The 21,681-nt window shown below is 32.8% G+C and overlaps 1 protein-coding gene across 2 annotated transcripts in view; it reads left to right on the plus strand.

The window, feature by feature from the left end:
* Window positions 1-21,681, plus strand: part of DACH2 (dachshund family transcription factor 2) — a 688,009-nt gene that overhangs the window by 277,927 nt on the left and 388,401 nt on the right. For both annotated transcript variants that reach the window (XM_006905924.1, XM_006905925.1), the window contains one exon: window positions 12,422-12,534. In XM_006905924.1, coding sequence (XP_006905986.1) covers window positions 12,422-12,534 — 113 coding nt within the window. The remainder of the gene's footprint in view (window positions 1-12,421; window positions 12,535-21,681) is intronic.

The following is a 21,681-nucleotide window of genomic DNA, read 5'->3' on the forward strand; positions in this document are numbered from 1 at the left end:
GGTAAATACCCAGCAGAGGGATTGCTGGATCATATGGTAGATCAATTCTTAGTTTTTTGAGGAACCTCCATACTGTTTTCCATAGTGGCCGTACCAATTTGCAGCCCCACCAGCAGTGTATGAGGGTTCCTTTTTCTCCGCATCCTCTCTAACACTTGTTATTACTTGTCCTGTTGATAATAGCTGTTCTAACAGGTGCAAGATAGTATCTTTATGTGGTTTTGATTTACATTTCCCTAATATCTAGTGATGTTGAGCAGCCTTCATTGGCCATTTGCATGTCTTCTTTTGTATGGCCAGTTTATTGAAAAGGCTTTCCTTTCTCCACTATATGTTTTTGGCTCTTTTGTCGAGAATTACATGCCCATATAAACATGAGTTTACTTCTGGACTCTCGATTCTGTTCCACTGGTTCATGTGTCTGTTTCGCTTCCAATACCAAGCTGCTTTGATTATTGTTGCTTTGTAGTATAATTTGAAGTCGGGCAGAGTGATGCTTCCATTCTCGTTCATTTTTCTCAGGATGGCTTTGGCGTTCGGGGTCTTTTCTGTTTCCATACAAATCTGATAATTTTTTGTTCTATTTAAAAAATGCTGATGGGATTTTGATGTGGATTGCATTAAATCTGTATAATACTTTAGGTAATAAGGTCATTTTAACTATGTTCATTCTTCAATCCAAGAACACGGAATATCTTTTCATTTCTTTTTCTCTACTTTGATTTCTTTTAATAGAGTCTTGCAGTTTTCATTTTATAGGTCCTTCACATGTTTCATTAGATTTATTCTTGATATTTTATTTTTCATGTTGCAATTGCAAAAGGAATTATTTTTTCCACTTCTTTTTCTAAAACTTCGTTATTAGAGTAGGAAGTCTATGAATTTTTGTAGTATAGGAAGTCTATGAATTTTTGACCATTGATTTTGTATCCAGATTTCGACCATTGATTTTGTATCCAGATTTTGTTTACTGAATTTGTTTATTGTTTTTAGTACTGTTCTTGTGGAGTTTTTAGGGTTTTCTGTATAGAGAATCATTAATCATGTCAATTGCAAATAGTGACGGTTTGACTTCTTTGTTTTCTATTCAATGCCTTTTATATCTTTCCCTTGCCTGATTGCACTAGCTAGGACTTTCATTCTTATACTGAATAACAGTGGTGATAGTGGACAGACTTGCCTTGTTTGTGATCTTAGAGAGAAGGTTTTTAGTTTTTCACCATTAAGTATAATGTTGGCTGAAGGTTTGTCATATATGGCCTTTATTATGTTAAGGTACTTTCCTTCTATACCAATTTTGTTAAGTGTTTTGATCATAAATGGATGCTGTATCTTGCCGAAGGATTGTCTTTATTTATTGATATGATCACATGATTCTTATTTTTTCATTTGTTTATGTGGTGTATGACATTAATCGATTTGCATATGTCAAATCATCCCTGTGCCTTCGGGATAAAGCCCACTTGATCGTGGTGTATAATCCTTTTAATATGTTGCTGTATTTGGTTTGCTAGTATCTTATTTAGGGGGGTGATGTTGGCCTCATTAAATAAATTGGGAAATATTGCCTCCTCTTCGATTTTTTGGAAGAGTTTAAGGAGAATAGCTTTTAAATCTTCTTTGAATGTTTGGTAGAATTCACTGGTGAAGCCTACTGGTCCTAGACTTTTACTTTTTGGTAGGTTTTTGATGATTGTTTCTATTTCCATACTGCTGATCTGTCTCTTTAGATTTTTCGGTTCTTCATTCTGTCTAGGAAGGTTGTATTTTTCTATGTACTTTTCCATTTCTTCTAGGTTAAATTAAATTTGGTGTTATATACTTTTTCATAGTATTCTTGTATTTTCCTTCCTACTGCTGTGGTGTCTGTCATTATTTCCCCTTTTTCATTCCTAATTTTATATGTGAAATTTCTCTTTTTTCTTTAGTTAGTCTAACCAGAATTTTGTCAATTTTACTAACCTTCTCAAAGAACTAGCTCTTTGTTGCATTTATTTTTTCTATTTTTTCATCAATTTCATTGATTTCTGCTCTAATTTTGATTATTTCTTTCCTTCTGCTGACTTTAGGCTTCATTTGTTCTTCCTTTTCTAGTTTTTTAAGATGAAGCATTAGGTTGTTTATTTGGGCTCTTTCTTGTTTTTGGAGATAGGGCTGCAATGATATGAACTTTCCTCTTATGACTGCTGTTGCCCTGTTTAAAAAAACTATATATGTTATACTATCATTATCATTCGTTTTTATATATCTTTTGATCTCTCTTTTTATTTCTTCTCTAACCGAGTTATTTTTCAGTAGTATGTTGTTTAATCTCCATGTATTTGTGTTTCTTTCTGACTTCTTTTTACAATTGATCTCTAGTTTCAAAGGATTATGATCAGAGAATATGTTTTGTATGATTTCAACTCTCATATTTGTTGAGTCTATTTCTCTGTCTCAGTATGTGGTCAAACCTTGAGAATGTTCCATGTGCACCAGAAAAGAATATATAATAAGCATCTGTTTTGAGGTGAAAGGCTCTGTAAATGTCCATTATGTCCAGTTGGTCTAATGTGTCATTTAAGGTTGTGATTTCCTTATTTATTTTCTGTTTGGATGACCTGTCCATATCAGACAGTGAGCTATTTAGATCTCCTACCACGATAGTGTTTTGCTCTGTTTCTCCTTTTAGTTCTGTTAGTAATTGCTTTACATATTTTGAGGTTCCCTGATTGGCAGCGCAGATGTTAATAAGTGTTATGTCTTCTTGTTGCATGTTTTTCTTTATCATTATGAAGTGTCCCTCAGTATCTTTCTTTACCTTTTTTATTTGAAGTCTATTTCTTCTGATATTATTATCGCTACTCCTGCTTTTCTCTGAATGCCATTTGCTTACAATATCATTTTCCACACTTTCACTTTGAGTCTATATTTGTCTTTGGAGCTGAGATATGTCTCCTGGCAGCAGCGTATGTTTGGGTTTTGTGTTTTGATCTATTCTGAAACTCTGTGCCTATTTATTGGTGGGTTCAATCTATTTGCATTTAGGGTGATTATTGAAATATAAAATCTTCTTATAGCCATTTTATCTTTTGCTTTCTGGTAACTCAGTGTTTCCATTGCTTCCTTGTCCTTGTGTTTCTGTTTCTCTGTTTTTCTTTTTTTCTTTCTTTTTTTGGGGAGGGGTGGATTTTGTGGGTTTTCCTTCTGGTACTTCTTGTTTTATGTTATATACTTCAGTTCTGAATCTTTGGTGTGTGGTTACCATTACGAATATGTAAGGGATAGTTACAAATATTTAGTCGCCCATTTTCTTCTGCATGAGCCTTATCTACATTCCCCTTTGCTAATCTGGATTTTGAGTCTCCCCTTTTCATTCATTGTTATCTCATTTTACCCCTATATATGCTGAACATTCATTACTGTTATTATAACTATTCTCTTATTATTATTTATGCTTATAATGCCCTTAGTAAGGGTAGCACTCCTCTGTTTCTTTTTTTTTCTGATAGTCACTTTACTCCTAATTATGTATTTTTTTTTTCATTTTGTTTTAGGTGAACTGATCCCTTTCAGTATTTCCTGTAGTGCAGACCTCATAGTGGAGAATTCCCTCAATTTTTGTATGTCTGGAAAAGTCTTCATCTCTTCTTCAAAGAAGAGCTTAGATGGATACATTATTCTTGGCTGCTAGTTCCTTTCACCTAATAGTTTAAATATTTGATTCCATTCCTTTCTGGCATGTAAAGTCTACGCTGAGAAGTCCAAGGATAATCTAATGAATATTTTTTAAAAGTTACCATTTTTTTCTCCCTGGCTGCCCTGAGAATTCTTTGTCATTGATTTTTGATAATTTTAATAAAATGTTTCTTGGAGAAGGCCTTTTTAGGTTGAGATAATTGGGTGTTCTGTTGACTTCTTGAATTCCAAGCTCCAACTCATTTCTTAGATTTCGGAAATTCTTGTCAACTATTTGTTTGAAAATGCTTTCTAATCCCTGTTTCTTTTCCTCTTCTTCAATAATTTCCATTATTCTTATGTTTCCTTGAATTTCTTGAATTTCTCTTTCCTTATTTTTCATTCTTCAGTTTCTCTTCTTCCTTTTGATTTATTTCTAGATTTCTGTCTTCAATACAACTGATCCTTTCCTTCATTTGGTCAACTCTATTTCCCAAGCTTCTTGCTATTTCATTTTTCAACTCTTGCAGTGCTTTTGTTTTTGTTTTTGTTTTTTTCATCTCCAGAAGATCTATTCTCTTCTTTTTGAAGGTTTCAATTTCCTTGCTGTGCTCATCTAGTTGTTTTTTTAATTCCTGAAATTTTTGATGTGACTCGTTTCAGAACTCATTGAGTTTTTTCAGAGGTAGCATCCTGAAATCTCTGTCATTTAAGTTGCATATTTCTATGTCTGTAAGCTTATTTTCTGGAGATTTTTCTTTTTCTTTCTGAGATGCCTTGTCACCTTGATTGTTCATGGTGTTTAATGGACTATTTCTCCACTTGGGCATTAATGGAAGTGTATTCTGCTGACATTAATGGAAGTATATTCTTCTATTTTTCCAGAAAGAAGATTTATTATATAAAAGTCTCTCTTTAGGCTGCTACAAAAAATGCGCTTTTGTTTTGATTTCCAGTAGGTAGCGTCTAAGCCTCTTGGATCTCTTCTTTATATAAAGCCTAAATAATGTCTTTTTTATTTTCTTGTAGATATTTAATTACACTCCCTACTCTCAGTTTCAGTCCCTGTCAGTGTTAGTAACAGTTTTGGTAGCATTTCTTAGATTCCCCTGGGGTCACGTGGTGATCAGTCTTGGATGGTCTAGGGGGAGGGGCCCTCTGGGTTGTGGTTTGGGGACTGCAGCTCAGTTTCGTTTTTGCAACCACAGCTGGTAAAAATCAAGTGTTATTTTCTGCTGGCTACTTTTCTGTCTTCTGCCCTGATGATTAGGCCCTGCTGCCTGCCAGCCACGAGGAGATCACAGCTTTCCCAGGCAGGGCTGTTCAAGGAACTTGCTGCTCCTTTTCTCCTCCCCCTCCTCCTGCAAGGAGTTCCAGTGGCTGCAAGAGGTAGCTTCTTTATTTCTCCCAGTCCACCACCCAGCACTTGAAGTTCTGACCTGTGGTAGCTCTTATGTGCAGATTCCACACTCAGACATGCTAGTGTACAGTTTGGGTGTTTTTTGTTGAGTTTTAGATATTCAGCCTATTGTTATTTCAAGGGGAGAGATTTGGGGACGTCTCTCACTCCGCCATGTTTCCAAAGATCCTCACAAGTATTTTCACTTGAGTCTTGTCTGGGAGCAGTTCCTGCTCAGTGGGGCGGGGTCGGGATATATCAGCTGCATCCACATCCCGGCCACTCAACGTAACTTAGCCCAGTGATTGCCCTTGTAGATTATTTTTATGATAGTCGTAGGTGTGAGGTCATATCTCATTGAGGTTTTAATTTGCATTTCTTTAATCATTAATGATGTTGTACATGTTTTCATATATTTATTGGCCATCTGTATGTCCTCTTTGGAGAGATGTCTATTCAAGCCTTCTGCCCATTTTTAAATCAGATTGTTTGTCTTTTTTGGTGTTAAATTTTATGAGTTTCTTATATTTTGAGTATTAACCTCTTATTGGATGTATCATTGCTGAATATCTATCTTCTCCTGTTCATTAGGTTGTCTTTTTCTTTTGTTGATGGTTTCCTTTGCTGTGCAAAACCTTTTAGGTTCATGTAATCCCATTTGTTTATTTTTGCTTTTATTTCTCTTGCCCGAAGAGACCATATGATTTCACTTATATGTGGAATCTAAAACAAAACAAAACAAAACAAAACAAAACAAAACAAAACAAAATGAATGAACAAATAAAACAGAAACAATTTCATAGTTACGGAGAACAAACTGATGGTATCCGTGTGGGAAGGGAGTTAAGGAATTTGGTGAAAAAAGGGAAGAGATTAAGAAGTACAAAGTGGCAGTTTCAAAATAGTCACAAGGATGTAAAGTACAGCATCTGGAATATAGTCAATAATATTTTAATAACTACGTATGGTGTCGGGGGTATTAGACTTATCAGGGGGAATCACTTTGTAAGTTATATAAATGTCTAACCACCATGCTGTACACCTGAAAATAATCTAATATTTAATGTCATCTGTAATTGAAAAATAAAAAAAATAATGTTAAAAAAGTAATTGGAGAAAATGGAGGAAAGATATATTGAGGCAGATGACTAGACTAAGGCATTTAGATTTTAGTTTGTAGGTAGTCTGGAAGTATAGAAGGTTCTAAAACAAAAGATGACATAATGAAAGATGTTTCACTAAAATTTATAACATGGTTTATGTAGAGTAGATTGGAACAATGAAGCAACCTGTTTAAGATAACCTGAGTGTGATGTGATCAAGGCCTGAATTAGGGTGTTGGAAATAGGAATGGATAGAAATGGAAATTTGCAACACATATTACAGAGGAACAAAAATTAAAGACTGAAAATGAAGAGGGAGGATGAGAGAGAATCAAAATTATCCTCAAGTTTATAGTTTTCGTTACTAAGAGCATGCCTGTATTGCTGGCAAACAAGAGAAGGGAAGTGTGGAGAGTGGGATTTTGGGAGGCATATGTTGAATTTGAGATGCCAGTGAAATGTATCCAAATGTGAATGTTAACTTCTTATTCATTCCCTTAATATAAGAAGTTTCACACAATGATATACTCTTTGAATTCAAGAACGCCTTTATTTTAACAACATGTGTCTGGCCGTGATATGATATGCCTTAGAAGGAGAAATGTTTATTTAATTTGATTTACTCTAAGATTTACTAAGGTGCATTGATTCTACTGATGTTAATAGTGATTACACAAGCAGTACAAAAACAGCTGCTCAGAATTCAGGTCATATACCAGCATTTCTGTTATATAATCTTTGTTAATTATACTAAGAAGTATATTAGAATTCAGCCAATTTATGACAAAAAGTAAACTTATTTAAAGGTGCTAACACCAGCAGTAGAGCATATTTGATTTAAATAGGGAAGAGTCAAGTAAATGAAGTAAAAAATATCTTCACAGTTATGCTTTCTATCAAGTGAGTAGTCAACTCCTAACTGTTTATTACATCAGATTTATTGAAGAAAAACAGAAATTTAATCTTAGCAAGGAAATTAAACCACAATTTCAAATAATATCTATAAATAATTCAATTTATTACTATTATAATTTTAATGCATAAACCTAAATTGACCCAATAACAAGTGGGAGTTTTCCTTCATTACCCGAACACCCTTATGTTAAAGATAATTTCCTTAACTCCTCTAACTCTAACATAATGCTGGTGTTGATGCTTTTAATATATCCAAATATAAGTTTTGGGTATACCTACAAGAACTGAAAAAGGGAGGAAACGATAATGAAATATAAATAACCTTGTCTCTGGTGTATTGTTTGTTCCTTATATTGATAGTTCTTAGAGACATGATGAACCACATTTTATGTTCCCATGAACCAAGGGCTGATTGAGGCCCAGTTTAACATAAGCACCATTTTATGAGAGTTACCATAGTGACCAGGTTCCAGTTATCAACTTGAACAATTTCATATATGATTAATGTTAATTGCTCATTTTGCATGGATGACTTTTTCCCAGTTGCTGAATTGATTGTTGCTTCCTTTGATCTGGTTGGGAATACAATCCAGTGCAATAGTTAGATAAGTGATCAGTTGCCAACACTGAAAGAAGATGGATTCAGGTTGCTATAAGGTCAGAGTTTATTTTTCTTCATAAACACTAAAAGGTCAGGTAGAGTTTAACTACCTTTGGCATGCTTGAAATGTTGTAATAAATGTCAGACCTAAGAGATTATTATTAATCCACGATGCAATTAAAAGTCTTACTGTTCTGGCAAATTAAAAAAAAAAAAAAAAGATTCTTATTTAGTTTAACAAGCACACTGAAAGTCAGAGTAGCACTTTCAGTCAGGTAAACAACACCTTCAAGGCTAACGTCATTCTTGGTTTTCATGGCTTCTAATGTAAGTAAAGAGAAAAAAAAGACACATTCAGAGGCTATTAAGGGATTATAAATATCAGCGATAGCTCTGGAAAGGAAACCCTAGGTCATTGTTAACAGCTCCCACTTCAGGAATCTAATTGCAGTGGTCCTTACAAGATGATGCTCATACCACCTTTAGGTGATATTATATCTTTAGCAATTTGCTCAGTTTGTCCCAGAACGTTACATGTGTTTTTTTTAAATAGTAAGCCAACCTTTCATTGAAGAGGATTACATGACTTATGACTCCTTACTAAATCATATCTGACCATATGATTTATATTACATAGTTTGAAGGCTCATGGCATGACTAATGAATGTATTAACAAGACTTCTTTTCTTTGAAACAACAAAATCACTGACCTTACTAAGTTGCTTACTCTTTGATTTATATGTGAATGGCTGATAACATGAAATAAAAATAATTCCAACAGTGAAATTTCATAATCTTAATGAGCTAAGTATCAGCTACTTTATCTATTACAACTTCAAGTAAGTATATCATAGAATGCACCATATCTTGCTGACACCAGAAGACTTACTGAATTTCCCTCTTAGGGAACTGCCAGCTCTATAAAGTGTATAAACTGCAAGGTAATGCTCTGATGGTAATTCACTTCAACTGCAGAAATATGAAATACTGTTGATATATATTTCAAGTTGTGTTATTATTTTATTTCCTCTAAAGAAGCTTATGGAATGAAGGGTAAAATACATATCAAGATAAATTTTGCTAAAAGGTGCCCTGGGCTCAGAGAAAATTGTGATTTTTTTGGAATAATTTTCCACCAAACCACCTATAAATATTACCCCTAATGTTGATTTCATAAAGCTGAATCTTTCAAACATTTAGCTGAACTATTTAATGAAAGTTTTGCTATTTTAGGGGGTTATTTGCCATGTACTTTAACAACTTTCATTTGTGGTGTTTATGGCTGATAATCCACTGAGCTGTTTGTATGGGAACATTAAGAAAAGATCTGTTTTATTTTACAGAGTACAAATAACCTTGCAATTAAACTGAAAACAAATAATTGCCAACAAGTAATTATCATTCAATTAAAGAGTAATTACATGGTTATTTGTAGCCTGTAAAAAAAAGCATTATTGAAATCAGTAATGCAATCAATATTTTAGCAGAAACAGGATGCTGCAATGATGGACCTTTCAACCTATGCTGATTAAATTGTCATACAAATAATAGTTTCCTAGTTAAATCACCACATGTTTATTTGTCTTGATTAATATGTAAATCTGCCTGATGCTAATAAATATTTTAAAGATAAGAAGTATGGCAGGATCATCTATCAAAAATGATCTTTACCAACTTTCTACAGAGTCCTCTATAATCTTTCATCATGTTGTCAGGCTTGTGTTATTTGAAAGAAAATGCAGAAACTTTAGTGGTAGGAGCGTCTTACTATAGAGGATCATTAGGTCTAAAAGTAAAAATAAAGCTATCTTACATTACTATGGGGCTCTATTGATTATAAAGCACTCTCACAAACTTAAATTTAAATCATTTACTCTAGAGCTCCAAGTCTTCTTTCCAAGAGTAAAAACAAAGGAATCTGAATGTGATTTTTGCTCTCTAATAAGTTTAAACAAGTTTGGAAGTAGATATAAAATGATCATACTCATTAAAGAGTTAATCATAAAATTTAAATAACGTGTCAGACATATCTCTACCATAAGCTCCTCAAAGGCAGAGGGTGTTCTAAGTTCTCACAATATATCAAAGAATAAACAAAACAAACCACTGACCTTGTCAAGCTCATATTTTAACCTTTTGTGACTCTGATACCTAGTTCCAGTTCCAGACATACACTGAACTGCATGTTCTTTTATTGGATAATTGAATAAGTGCACATGCATAACTCCAGAGATTTTGAGTCCATGAGTGAATCTTGAAGCTTGTTAGACACCTCAGACATAAGATAGTGTCCTCTACTCTTCCTTAACTTTGTATGTAGTCAGATTTGAATGGATCATATTTTGAAGGTCCTGTAATTTCTGTAGGGTCTAAGACTTAAAAAATGATTATCTGCTAATTAAATGATGCAGCTGGCATGTGATTCATGTGGTTAAGGAGAATAGGACAATCTAAGGAATATTTGGAAATTATAGCAACGGTAAAATATTTCCTGTCATTATTAATGAACTGATTTAATTAATCATTTATTGTACCTTACTGTGTGCTAGGCACCATGAAAATTGCTCAGGACACAGTGACAAATAAAATCAGACATATATTCTACTTCCATGGAACTTACATTCTAATTGGAGAGACACTATCGCACCAACATCATAAACTTATAAACTAAAAAGAATATTAGGATGGAGAATATGATTCTCCCAGTTTATAGAATGTGTAGGAAATAATACCAAGCCATTGTGACATAAGTCATGAATTCTCCAATATTGATCTGATGGTTGGAAACTTGATCAGTTTTTTCAAATCTTGGAATTTAAGGTAGAACTACCAGACTAAAAGGCCTTTAATGCCTTCCAAACCTGAATCAGCTTATTCAAAAAATAACTACTTTTAATTGTGAGATTGACCAAGAAATTTGGAACAGAACTAGTTAAACCTTTTAGCTTTCAAAGTATAGATCAACAGCTGGCTCATCATATGGAAGTAGAGGGAGCATTAGGCTGCTTACTTCTGGAAGGAGCATGTCTGAAAGTGATCATAAGCATGAAGACAGCACTGAAATGTTTACATTGGAAAAGTACAGAATAATTAGGTGGGCTCGAATAAAATTAGTAGGCTAGAGTTCTGACAAATGGAAAAACACAAAGAAGCACTTAAATAGTAGTATAGATTTGATAAAGATTATTCAACAAGATAACTGGCCTTTTTCTTCTTCTAATGACTGGATATATCCTGATGAAGATCGTTCAGTGATCTTGGGATCCTTTAGGACATTTGAAGTAAATAGCTATTTTCCTTATCATTATTCTTCAAAAGAGTTAGGAAGCCATAAAAGAAAGCAAGGGCATACAGGATAACAACACTGAATAAAATAAAATAAATTATAGCCCAGAATCAAGTAGAAAGGAGAAGAGAGTCGGTTTATAAAATTGAAACATTAAATGAGAAAAACAGAATATTTCATGCTAGGTTGATATACGATATTGACGTACAATGAAAGAAAATAACACCATCAGTGTATGAAAAATGAACTGGATAATGGTACCTCTGTGTAAGGTTGCTAGAAGTCGTCTTCATTTAAGAGCAGAGTTTGTCTTACATTGATGGAGCATTTTGCTACTGCAAAGTTGATAGAGTGAGGTTTAACTTAAATTTTTTTGTGAACCAAAAGTCATTTTTGGAAATGTTCTCTATCTGAACCTCATACATTTTTGTGGCTTGGGTTATTTAATATAGTATTTTGTAGTATTTTGTCAAAAGCCCTATTATTCAGCTTTATAAACTGCATTTCTACTAAAAAAAGCAACAGCAATATTTTAGGCAAAGAAGAAAGCAATATTTGAAATATATTGGGGGACTCTAGAATGACTTGATCCTAATGTTTGATGACTTATGTACCTCTTCATTGTGGTGACAACCTCAAAATGATGTATTCAGTACACTGACTGTATTAGGGTATAAGATAGAGACCAGATACTGACTTTCTATTTCATTATTTTATGTATTAATATTTGCAACTGTAATTCCTGAACTGTACACATCAGGGTGAAGAATGTACAAATGGAATGGGTTAGGTTAATGTTATAAATTTAGCCTCAACTCATCAGTTAAAAACACCAATCAATCTGAGAAAAGACAGCCTAGATTGTAAAGGTGGCAGGTTAAATTAGTACAGCCTCTCCAAGAAAGTGCACTGCTGGTTAAACAGCCTGGTTTAAAAAATAGGTAGGAAAAAACCTATTGGCACGAGTCCTTTGTTCGTTGTAGGCTTCTGGCAGCTGTGGAAATGCTAATAAGCATAAGGTCTTACTCCACATCTCTCATCTCTTTACTCCTAATTTCTGCCATGCTGGGTAGAGACTTAATCACTTCACATTCTGTACAATTTTAATTCTGTGAGTCACTATCTCAGATCTCAGTAGCAGGTATCAAGTGTAGCTTTGACTGCAAGGGATAATTTTGGTTTCTCACAACAGGTAAGCTGTATTGCAAAGTGTTGGCTTATAAATGGAATCTAAACTTGAAATTGATCTTTTGTGGTTTTAATGTTTGCTGTAACTATGTTGCAAAATTTAGTGGAAAGGAAAATATTCATCTTTTAGTAATCAATGGACATAGTCTTTGATATAAAATTCTAACACTGTTGGCAATTAAACGAGATTTAGCAGGTGAATGTAGCAAGTGATGGTATTTCCAAAAAGAGTACATTTTTAACCTGATATTTGTTTGTCTGTTTTTCAACAGTTCAAGGCCGGGCAGGCCTCCTAAACGTTCTCTGGGAGTGTTGCAGGACAATGCTCGCCTTTTGCCTCATTCAGTCCCAGGCCTCTTATCACCAGGACTTATCACTCCAACAGGTAATAAAATTCATTCGATGATCAACCTTGTCTCTTTATACTGCCCACCATTTGAAATAAACTAATATTGATCTAACTGCCTTGTCCTTCAGAGCTTTTCAAGCTCTACTAGAGGTTACATTATTGAATTTTTTGAGTATTCATGAAAGCAATTTTGTTACTCAAGTGACTCAAATCAAATGGACATGACTTTAAAAAAATAATTGTAATTTTCTTGCAGTAAATCCCTTTCAAGGCCTTATTTTGAGTGTGTATATATGTTTTTATGTGTTACGGGCAGGAATCAAAGGATGCAGGTATGGATATATAGTTTTATGTGTTACGGGCTGGCCAAACTAGCATTGTCTCAAGGCCTCCTATAAGAGGCATCACACCTACTTACTTATATTTGTCAGTAATATTCTTTTTGTTTTCAAGGGTTCTGGGCACCTGTGTATCTTTCCAAGTTATTACTCTCAGTTAAAGAATAGAAAGAAGATACATTCCTTATGATTAGAAAAGAAGAAAGTGCAAGTGGTCATTATCTTAAATAATAATCCATTGCTTTCCCTTGAACAATGCGATAAACAGTGCTCTCCTAAAAATATGTCTCATAAATAAGCATTGAATTTTTTGGATTCTCTAAAAAAGAACCTAAAAGTGCAAAAAACACTTAGACTTAACATTTCTCTAGTTGAAACTTTAAAAATCATTAAAGGTATTACATGGTAGAAAATGACTTCAATAACAATGAGATCTTTATAAATTCAATGATATAATAATTTATAAAGCACCTACTGTGTTTGGGGTATTAGATCTTAGACAATGCAAAATTATATGAGTAGTAGTCCTTGTCACAGAAAAATTAAGGAGAATGATATGTAAACTAATAATTGCATTAAAGTATGATAGAGATTATAATACAAGTACATGCAAGTACTATAAGATCACAGAGATGGGGAGCAACTAAATCAATTTGCTAAATTGGTTAATGCTCAGGGAGATGGAAACTTTGGAGCTATCTCTTATAGACTGTTAGACAAATGAGGAATTGGGGAAAATAGTACAGGCAGAGAGAAGACTATATAGACAGATATACACTGGTGAAAAATAGCCTAGTGTGATAGGGGGTATGACAATTAAATTGAAGATACTGAAGCAGAGATTTGAGGTCAGAGACTCATAGGAGTTTTGGTTAGAATATGGTGGGGAAAGACATCTTGTGAAGCTGGTTTTTTATTTATTGTGTTTAGCCAGTGGTTTCCAAAGTGTTTTTTAAGAATTTTTTTACTGGCTGATATGGAATTGAGGAATAATTTCCAGGTTCCCCACTTCTGCCTCAGTTAGAATTTACATTTCCTAATTCACATAGGATTTTGTTTAAAATTTAAAAAGCTGCTGTAGGTAAAAGGAACCACTGCTAAGTAACTAAGCAAATGTTCTACAAACAATTGCTGTGGAGGGTAAATAACAATAAAGGGAAGGAGGGTCAGTTGCTCCAGTTCAAGGGAGAAATACTGAGACCTGAACTAAGGAAAATTCAATGGAGTGGAAAAAGGTTCAGAGTCATTTAATAATTAACATTAATTATACTTGATAATTAATCAAAATATAGAGTAAGAGAATGAAGTCTAGGATGCTTCATGTCTAGCATGGGTGATGAGCTGGATAATGATGTCATTAGCTAAGATGGAGAATTTAGGAAGAAACTGGGCCTTTGGAGTTAGATAATGATTTTTGTAGACTTTAAGTAGTTACAAACATATTCTAATACAAGAAAAAGTAGTCCTGTGTGTATAAATTAATATAGAGGGGATAACAGTGCCTGGATATATCTTGGTGTTCAATAAATGATAATCTATTTCTTGTATTCTAAAATACATTGACGGAGACTAGAAATAGTACCCTGTAAATAATCAGATCTGTGTCCAGATTTTGAGGGAGCATGTACATTAAAGAAAAAAAAAGAATTTTAAAATTGCCTTGAAGCTAATGTACTCTTGAGTAAACTTTAGTACCTTATCTGTTGAAGAAAACCTGTAATGCATATTAACTTCATATTATGTACCAGGCATGGGTGCTAAGTGTTTTCTATACACTTTATTTAATTTCCATAGTAGCCTTATAATATTGTCTTCATTTTTCAGGTAAAAAATTTATAGCTTGGTAAGTTTAATTGCTTAGGGTTACAAAGCAATTGAGTGGCATTACTGGGTTTCAAACCCAGGTCGTTTAGACTTCAGAGCCTATATTCCTTCCTCATCAGCATGATGTCTTATAGTGCATGAGAAAATTCAGTGTGAGTTTCCATTTCTTCTTAATTTACTTGATATATATGCTTCACCTCCTACCAGATAATTGAGCCTCTTTCTTTGGATTACAGTATTGGCCTTCCCTCCTACGATTTGGATCTATCATTATGAAAGTCATTGAAACAAAAATCTTAATTTTTAACTCTTTGTGCCTAGAATGAAATGATAGAGACAGATAAGGCATTGAGTGGGGAAAGGCATGAACACTTCTGTCTAAATGGCAGACAGAAAAAAATGTTAAGCAGCAGGAGGAGGAGGAATCTGCACAGATCTACAGTAATTCCTTTCCTTAGTTTAGTTTACATGAATTTATTTTACATGTCCAAGAATGTCTTATTCACTTATGGTCGAATATAAGAAGAGAAATGCTCTGTAAAGCCAAGTAGAAATAATTCTGGGATTATGCATTATTTTGGATTAAACACACCACTTTACTCCTGCTTTAGCCAAGATAATTGAATTAGAATCAATTCTCAATTTAGCTACCAGCGAGTTTCATATTTGACATTATATTTGACATATTTGACATTACCATACATTACAAACTTCACTTTCATTAACTTTATTTAAAAAAAAATTCTTTTGAAGAACTTGGTTGATATTTTTAATATAGTTATAACAGGTTGAGAATTATTCTTTTTTTTCAAATGATTATTGAAATGTTTTACAATGCTTTCCAGTTTTAGGTCCTTATGTTTCAAAATTTTTTTTTAAAGAAAGAAATAATTATTCAGCTATGTATATTTTTACATAAAACTGGCAAATTAGTTAGTGAAAATAGTCTACTGCTGCCTTCCGTTTCAATGTCACATGTGTGGGGCAGCCCCTTTGAATCCTGCTAAGTTTGCCTAAGTAATGAAACTTGTTATTTCTTTTCATTTATAACTTGAAAATGGGATATAATGTAACAGAGTAGAATAATCATGATGTCTCTTTTAAGATATTGTGATGTTTTTGTATATAATTTTGTCTTTAAATTGTTGTTTTCTCCCTAGCAATTACAAGCAAAAAATGCAAGTGAAAGCTATGCTAAAGTCTCTAGTATTAATAAACATATATTTTTTAGCAAATTAAAACTATAAACAAGAAATGTATGTGTGTGTATGTGAGAATGTGTTCATGGGTGTGAGGTCATTAAAATACTTGAAGGTTTTAAATGTACTTAGGTATCTAAAAATTACTTTAGCAAACTCTTGTTTCTATATAAATTATCAACATACTAATTACTTATGATAAGTCTTATTCACTAAGATAAAACTCATAAGATCTCTTTTTGCCAATATTCTTTGATATTCATTTAGATATTATATCTATGTAACTATGGACAGAGTTATATAATATCTATACCATCTATTTCTACCTATAGATAAATATATATATTTATTCATTCTTTTCATTTAACATACATTTATTGAACATCTATTCTGCATCAAACATGAGAAAATAATTACAACACATTAATATAAGTCATTTTATAAGTCATAGTTTTTCCAAATTCCATTCAGCATTTTCTCTATTTATTGCAAAATGATGAAGTTTGATTGTGTTTTCCTTCATATATTGAACTGCTGATATTCTCATTTTCATGTTTCTGTCTCTGTTCCTGTTGTATAATCCATATCTTAATTCCTTGATTTCACAATAATACATAATACCTTTTTATAGTATTTTCTGTAAAATCATTTGGGCTATATGGAGGAAAAATGGAGGGAATATCCTCCGCATCTTTCTCCGCAGCTTTGCAGAAATGCTAATATCCCTGGATCACATAGAAAGGATGGATTAGTCATGTGTACCTTTGAATTTCCCAAAAGATGACTGCTCCCCTTTCCTCAGCTTGTGAAGCATTTCGAATAGCCAGATGTGGAATTTGGCCTGAGAGAGATTTAAACTGACAGCTTACAAGGAAGTAATAAAGTGCTTCAGATAAAATTCCTGTAGCATTCATTCCTTAAAAAGTAGAGAACTCTTTAACTGTTTTTTTTGTTTGTTTGTTTGTTTTTCATCAAGCTCTATTATGACAAAATATTTTTAAGAATTTCAACTGTTATCCAAGTCCCTGGGTAACTGAGCCCATGAAGATCCATTACATTAAAGTAGCTACAACACTCAATTCGGGATTGGCAGAGCCACAAGTAGAATCCTGCCAAGTTTTGGTAGTGTGATGTCAATTTCATGATACAATATAATGCCAATTAGCTTCATTACATCATTGAAATCAGTGTGCTCCTTTCTTTTCACGATGCATTTCATATTCTCAGTTAATTTGGATGCTAAGAAGTAGTCATAAAGAAGACAGAAAGCTCTTAAGCCATTCTTTTGCGAATGTTAAAAGGAGAGATCAATTTAGAAAAAAAACAAACAAATCTTCTCGATGATTGTCTTAAAACATTTCTGTTTCTATGACTGTCTTTGGGTTTTTCAATGAGCAATATTGTAAAACATGCTTCATGTCACACAAATGGTAACTGCTTTTATGTCATTGAATTTTATTTAAGTTATTTCTTTCATGCTCAGGAAGAACCATAGGCCTAATAGAAGCCAGAAGTTGAATTACTGATATTTTCTACCATAGAGAGGAGTTTAGACTAACATGCAATTACATTTCCTCTACTAATAAAAAGCATAACTATATCAGTTTAATAACAAGAACTCCACTTATTACATTAGTTGGATTAATTGGGTTTCCCGAATGCCAATTTCTGTGTTAATGTTTGTCAGTGTTTTTTTTTTTTCTATACACATTATAATTATTTTAACTTAAAAATGTCTCTATCAATTTTTTTAGACTCCTGCCAATTATTTCCATCTTTCATGGGTGGCTCATAGAGCAGAAACTATTGCTTAATTTCAATGTAAGTGGAGGTGTAAACTTGGATTTAAGCAAACCACACAGGATGCTGATGGTGATGATAATAATGATGATGATGTTAATGATAATAATCTGTATGGTGTTTTATAAAGCACTCCTGCATATTTATTGTGTATCTAAGTGTATGCATTAGGTAAGCTTTAAGTTTAAAAAAGAGTGATTTTCAAATATTTTCTTATTTGATACTCTCATCAATCATGTCAGCTTAGCATTAATATTTCTGGTTAACAGATGAAGAAAATGAGTTTTCAAGAAGTTAAATAACTTGCCTCAAATCTCAGAGACAGTAAGGATGAAGCCAGAGTTTCAAAGCCCAGGTTTCTTGATCATTAATATCATATTTTTACAAATACATTAAACTACATCTTTCATGTAAAAATTTAGAATTGAAAATTCAAGCTATAAATCTTCAGGATCATATCAGAACTGCTTAAGTTAAATATGACAGACAAGATGTTTGGTGATTATATGACTTCAATAAAATAAAATTTTGATCTTTCCTTTTTGATCATTCTTATAGAAATTTATACTTAGGGACAGCTAGTATAATTAGATAGGACTATATAATTTTCCAAGAAATTTAATAACAGTCTTCTGTTTTTAAACAGTTATAAGTTGTTCCTTATGACAATTTTTGAGTGAATTACTTTGATATATATAACTAATGAATTAATATGATTAAGTTAATGAGAAATCGAAATGTTGCCAAACTCCACTATTCTGGCTGTAATGCTGCTCCACATTCACAGTTCTAGCTTCCTCCCGTGTTGAGAGGATCACTGATGACTACAAACTGTCATTGTGATAAATGATATATCCCACAGTGCCATGCTTTCCATCTGGTCAATCCTCAAACCATCTCCAAATGAGAGATCTCATAAAAATCACATATTCACAAGCCAAGCCTAGTAGATTATAGAAAGACACATTTGTATCTCCAGGGCACATCCCCAAACTTTGTTTTCCCCATCATATGCAAGAACTTACATGAAATGAAATACACAACTTTCATAAGAAATGATGAAATACTGCCATTTGTAACAACATGAATGAATCTTGAGATAATCATGCTAAGCTAAATAAGTGAGACAAGAAATCGAGAACCACATGATTTCATTCATTTGTGGGATATAAAACTGAAAGCAACAAATGAACAAGACAAACAAACAAAAACTCATAGACATGGACAACAGTAGTGGTTACCAGAGGGAACAGGGGAGGAAAGGGAGGTACATAAGGATAATGGGTGTCACATATATAATGACGGAAGGATATTCGACTTTGGGTGGTGAACAAACAATCCAATATACAGATAATGTGTTATAGAATTGTACGCTTGAAACCTATATAATTTTATTAACCCAATAAAATTTAATTTAAAAAGTGGGAGGAAGAATATAGCAAAATATCTGTTACTTAGTAGATGTTTAATATAAGCAAATATATAAACAAATGAAAAAAAAAAGAAATACACAAATCTTCACCTACTACATGTGTCACTCATTCTGTCCTTTGTGCTAGCTTGCTTTTACCCAGAAGAGTATATTTAAATAGCATGATAAAACTTTCAATTGCACAATATGCCTGGGGGATGATAAGCTGCCTTGTCTCTATTTTTTTGTTGGAGGCAGTGGATGACTGTATTGAAATAACACATTATACTAAGGCATGTAGTTAAGTTAATACAAATATTCTATATAGTTATTAAAAATACACTGAGTATCAATCATTCAAGAAATCCTATAAAGAAAAATACATTTTCTATTATTTTCTATCAAAAAATTAAAGAGTAGAATGATTTAGCATCTACAGACATCACCTTTATGTTGTGACTAGAAATGAGTAACAAAAAGTAGCCTTAACATATAGTTCCCATCCTTAAAAAATCTGTAGACCGTAAGGTATCCTGCCTTTATTATCAACCAAAAGTTACGGATAGGGATTGGTTAATGTGTTGTTGCTGTTGGTGAAAATGCATTGAGTAACTTCTTTGATCTCCTTTCTGCAATGTATAAAATCTGGATCATGTTTTGAACTAATTTTGTCTATATTCAATGTAGAAAAAACCCTGAGTTCTCAAACTGACAAAATTTTATTGTACATTTGTACACATGTCTGAGTCATTGTAGATAATACCCAAATATAGAGTTTAAAAATGTTATTTATGTATGTTTCTCCTCTCTGAATGCTCTTGTTTAATCCTTTTAATGTATACTTTAAAGTGCCAGGTGAGAGGTTTTTAAAAATCTTTTTGTAAAATAAATCTGGGTTAGTGAATCATATGATATACTTCTTACATGATTATTAGAAATAAAAATTAGAATTCCAACTTTAAATGAAAACACAAAAAGGCCAGATAAATTTTGCCTCAGTTTTTTCTCTGAATGCTCAAAAGTAATGTTTTCTTTTTAATGGTGTTACCTGTACAACCCAAGAACCAACACGGAATAACTATCTTTTTAATCATATAAAAAGCCATTTCCCCCCTTGCATCCTATGTGAAGGTACATTAAGTCACTTAAATCACAATAATAAAAAATAAGTAAAATGGATCATACAGGATAGCAATGAATATTAAATAGAAACCAGAGTAAGAGAAAAGGGGAGTTTCTCATATAGGACTAAGATTGGGTGAAAAAGGGAAATTGGTAATAACTGGTAGTTAGAGGGCCATCATATGCAACTGTGGGTTGCTGCCTAAGAATCATTATTTGAAAAAGACTGACAAAGTCCTTTGCTAAAAATACATTATTTAAAAAAACAAAAACAAAAAAACTTTGTAGACAGTAAATTAGCAGTTACCAGAGGGAATGGGAGAGGGGGGAGGTACATAAAGGTAAAGGGGACAAATATTTGGTGACAAAAGGAAATCTAAATTTGAGTGGTGAACACACAATGCAATATATACATATGACATACTATTGAATTATACATTTGAAACTTATTTGATTTTATTAATTAATAGTACCCCAAACAATGAATGGGTTATCAATGAGATCAAGGAAGAAATTAAAAGATACCTAGAGACAAAAGAAAATGAAAACACAATGACTCAAAATTTGTGGGAGACAGAAAAAGCAGTCCTAAGAGGGAAATTTATAGCAATACAAGCCTACCTCAAGAAAAAATAAAAAAAAACTCAAATAAATAATCTAACCTTACACTTAAAAGAATTATTCCAAAAAATTCAAGAAGGAAAGCTCCCTAACTCATTTTATGAGGCCACCCTTACCTTGATTCCAAAACCAGACAAAGACATTACAAAAAAAGAAACCTATAGGCTGCTATCTCTCATGAACATTGATGCAAAAATCAACAAAATAGTAGCAAACCAAAATCAGCAATACATTAAAAATATCAAACGCCATGATCATTTATTTCAGGGATGCAAGTTTGGCTCAATATCTGCAAATCAGTTAATGTGATACACTACATTAACAAATTGAAAGATAAAAACCATATGATCATATCAATGGATGCAGAAAAAACATTTGACAAAATCTAGCATCCATTTATGATAAAAACTCTCGGCAAAGTGGGAATAGAGAGAGCATACCTCCACATAATAAAGGCCATATATGATAAACCTATAGCTCACATCACAATGGGGAAAGGTTAAAAGCATTTTCCTTAAGATCACGAACAAGACAAGGATGTCCACTTTCACCACTCATTTTCAACATTGTATTGGAAGCCTTAACTACAGCAGTAAGACAAGAAAGAGACATAAAAGTTATCCAAATTGGAAAGGAAGAAGTAAAACTTTTGTTATTTGCCAATGACGTGATCCAATATCTAGACAACCCTAATGATTCCACCAAAAAAACTGTTAGAACTGATCAATGAATTCAGTAAAGTAACAGGTTACAAAATAAATATTAAAAGTCAATGGCATTTTTATAAACCAATGATGAACTTTCAGAAAAAGAAATTAAGAAAACAATCCCATTTATAATTGCATCGAAAACAGTAAAATACCTGGGA

Source organism: Pteropus alecto, unplaced genomic scaffold (assembly GCF_000325575.1).
Source record: "Pteropus alecto unplaced genomic scaffold, ASM32557v1 scaffold231, whole genome shotgun sequence".
Classification (NCBI taxonomy): domain Eukaryota; kingdom Metazoa; phylum Chordata; class Mammalia; order Chiroptera; family Pteropodidae; genus Pteropus; species Pteropus alecto.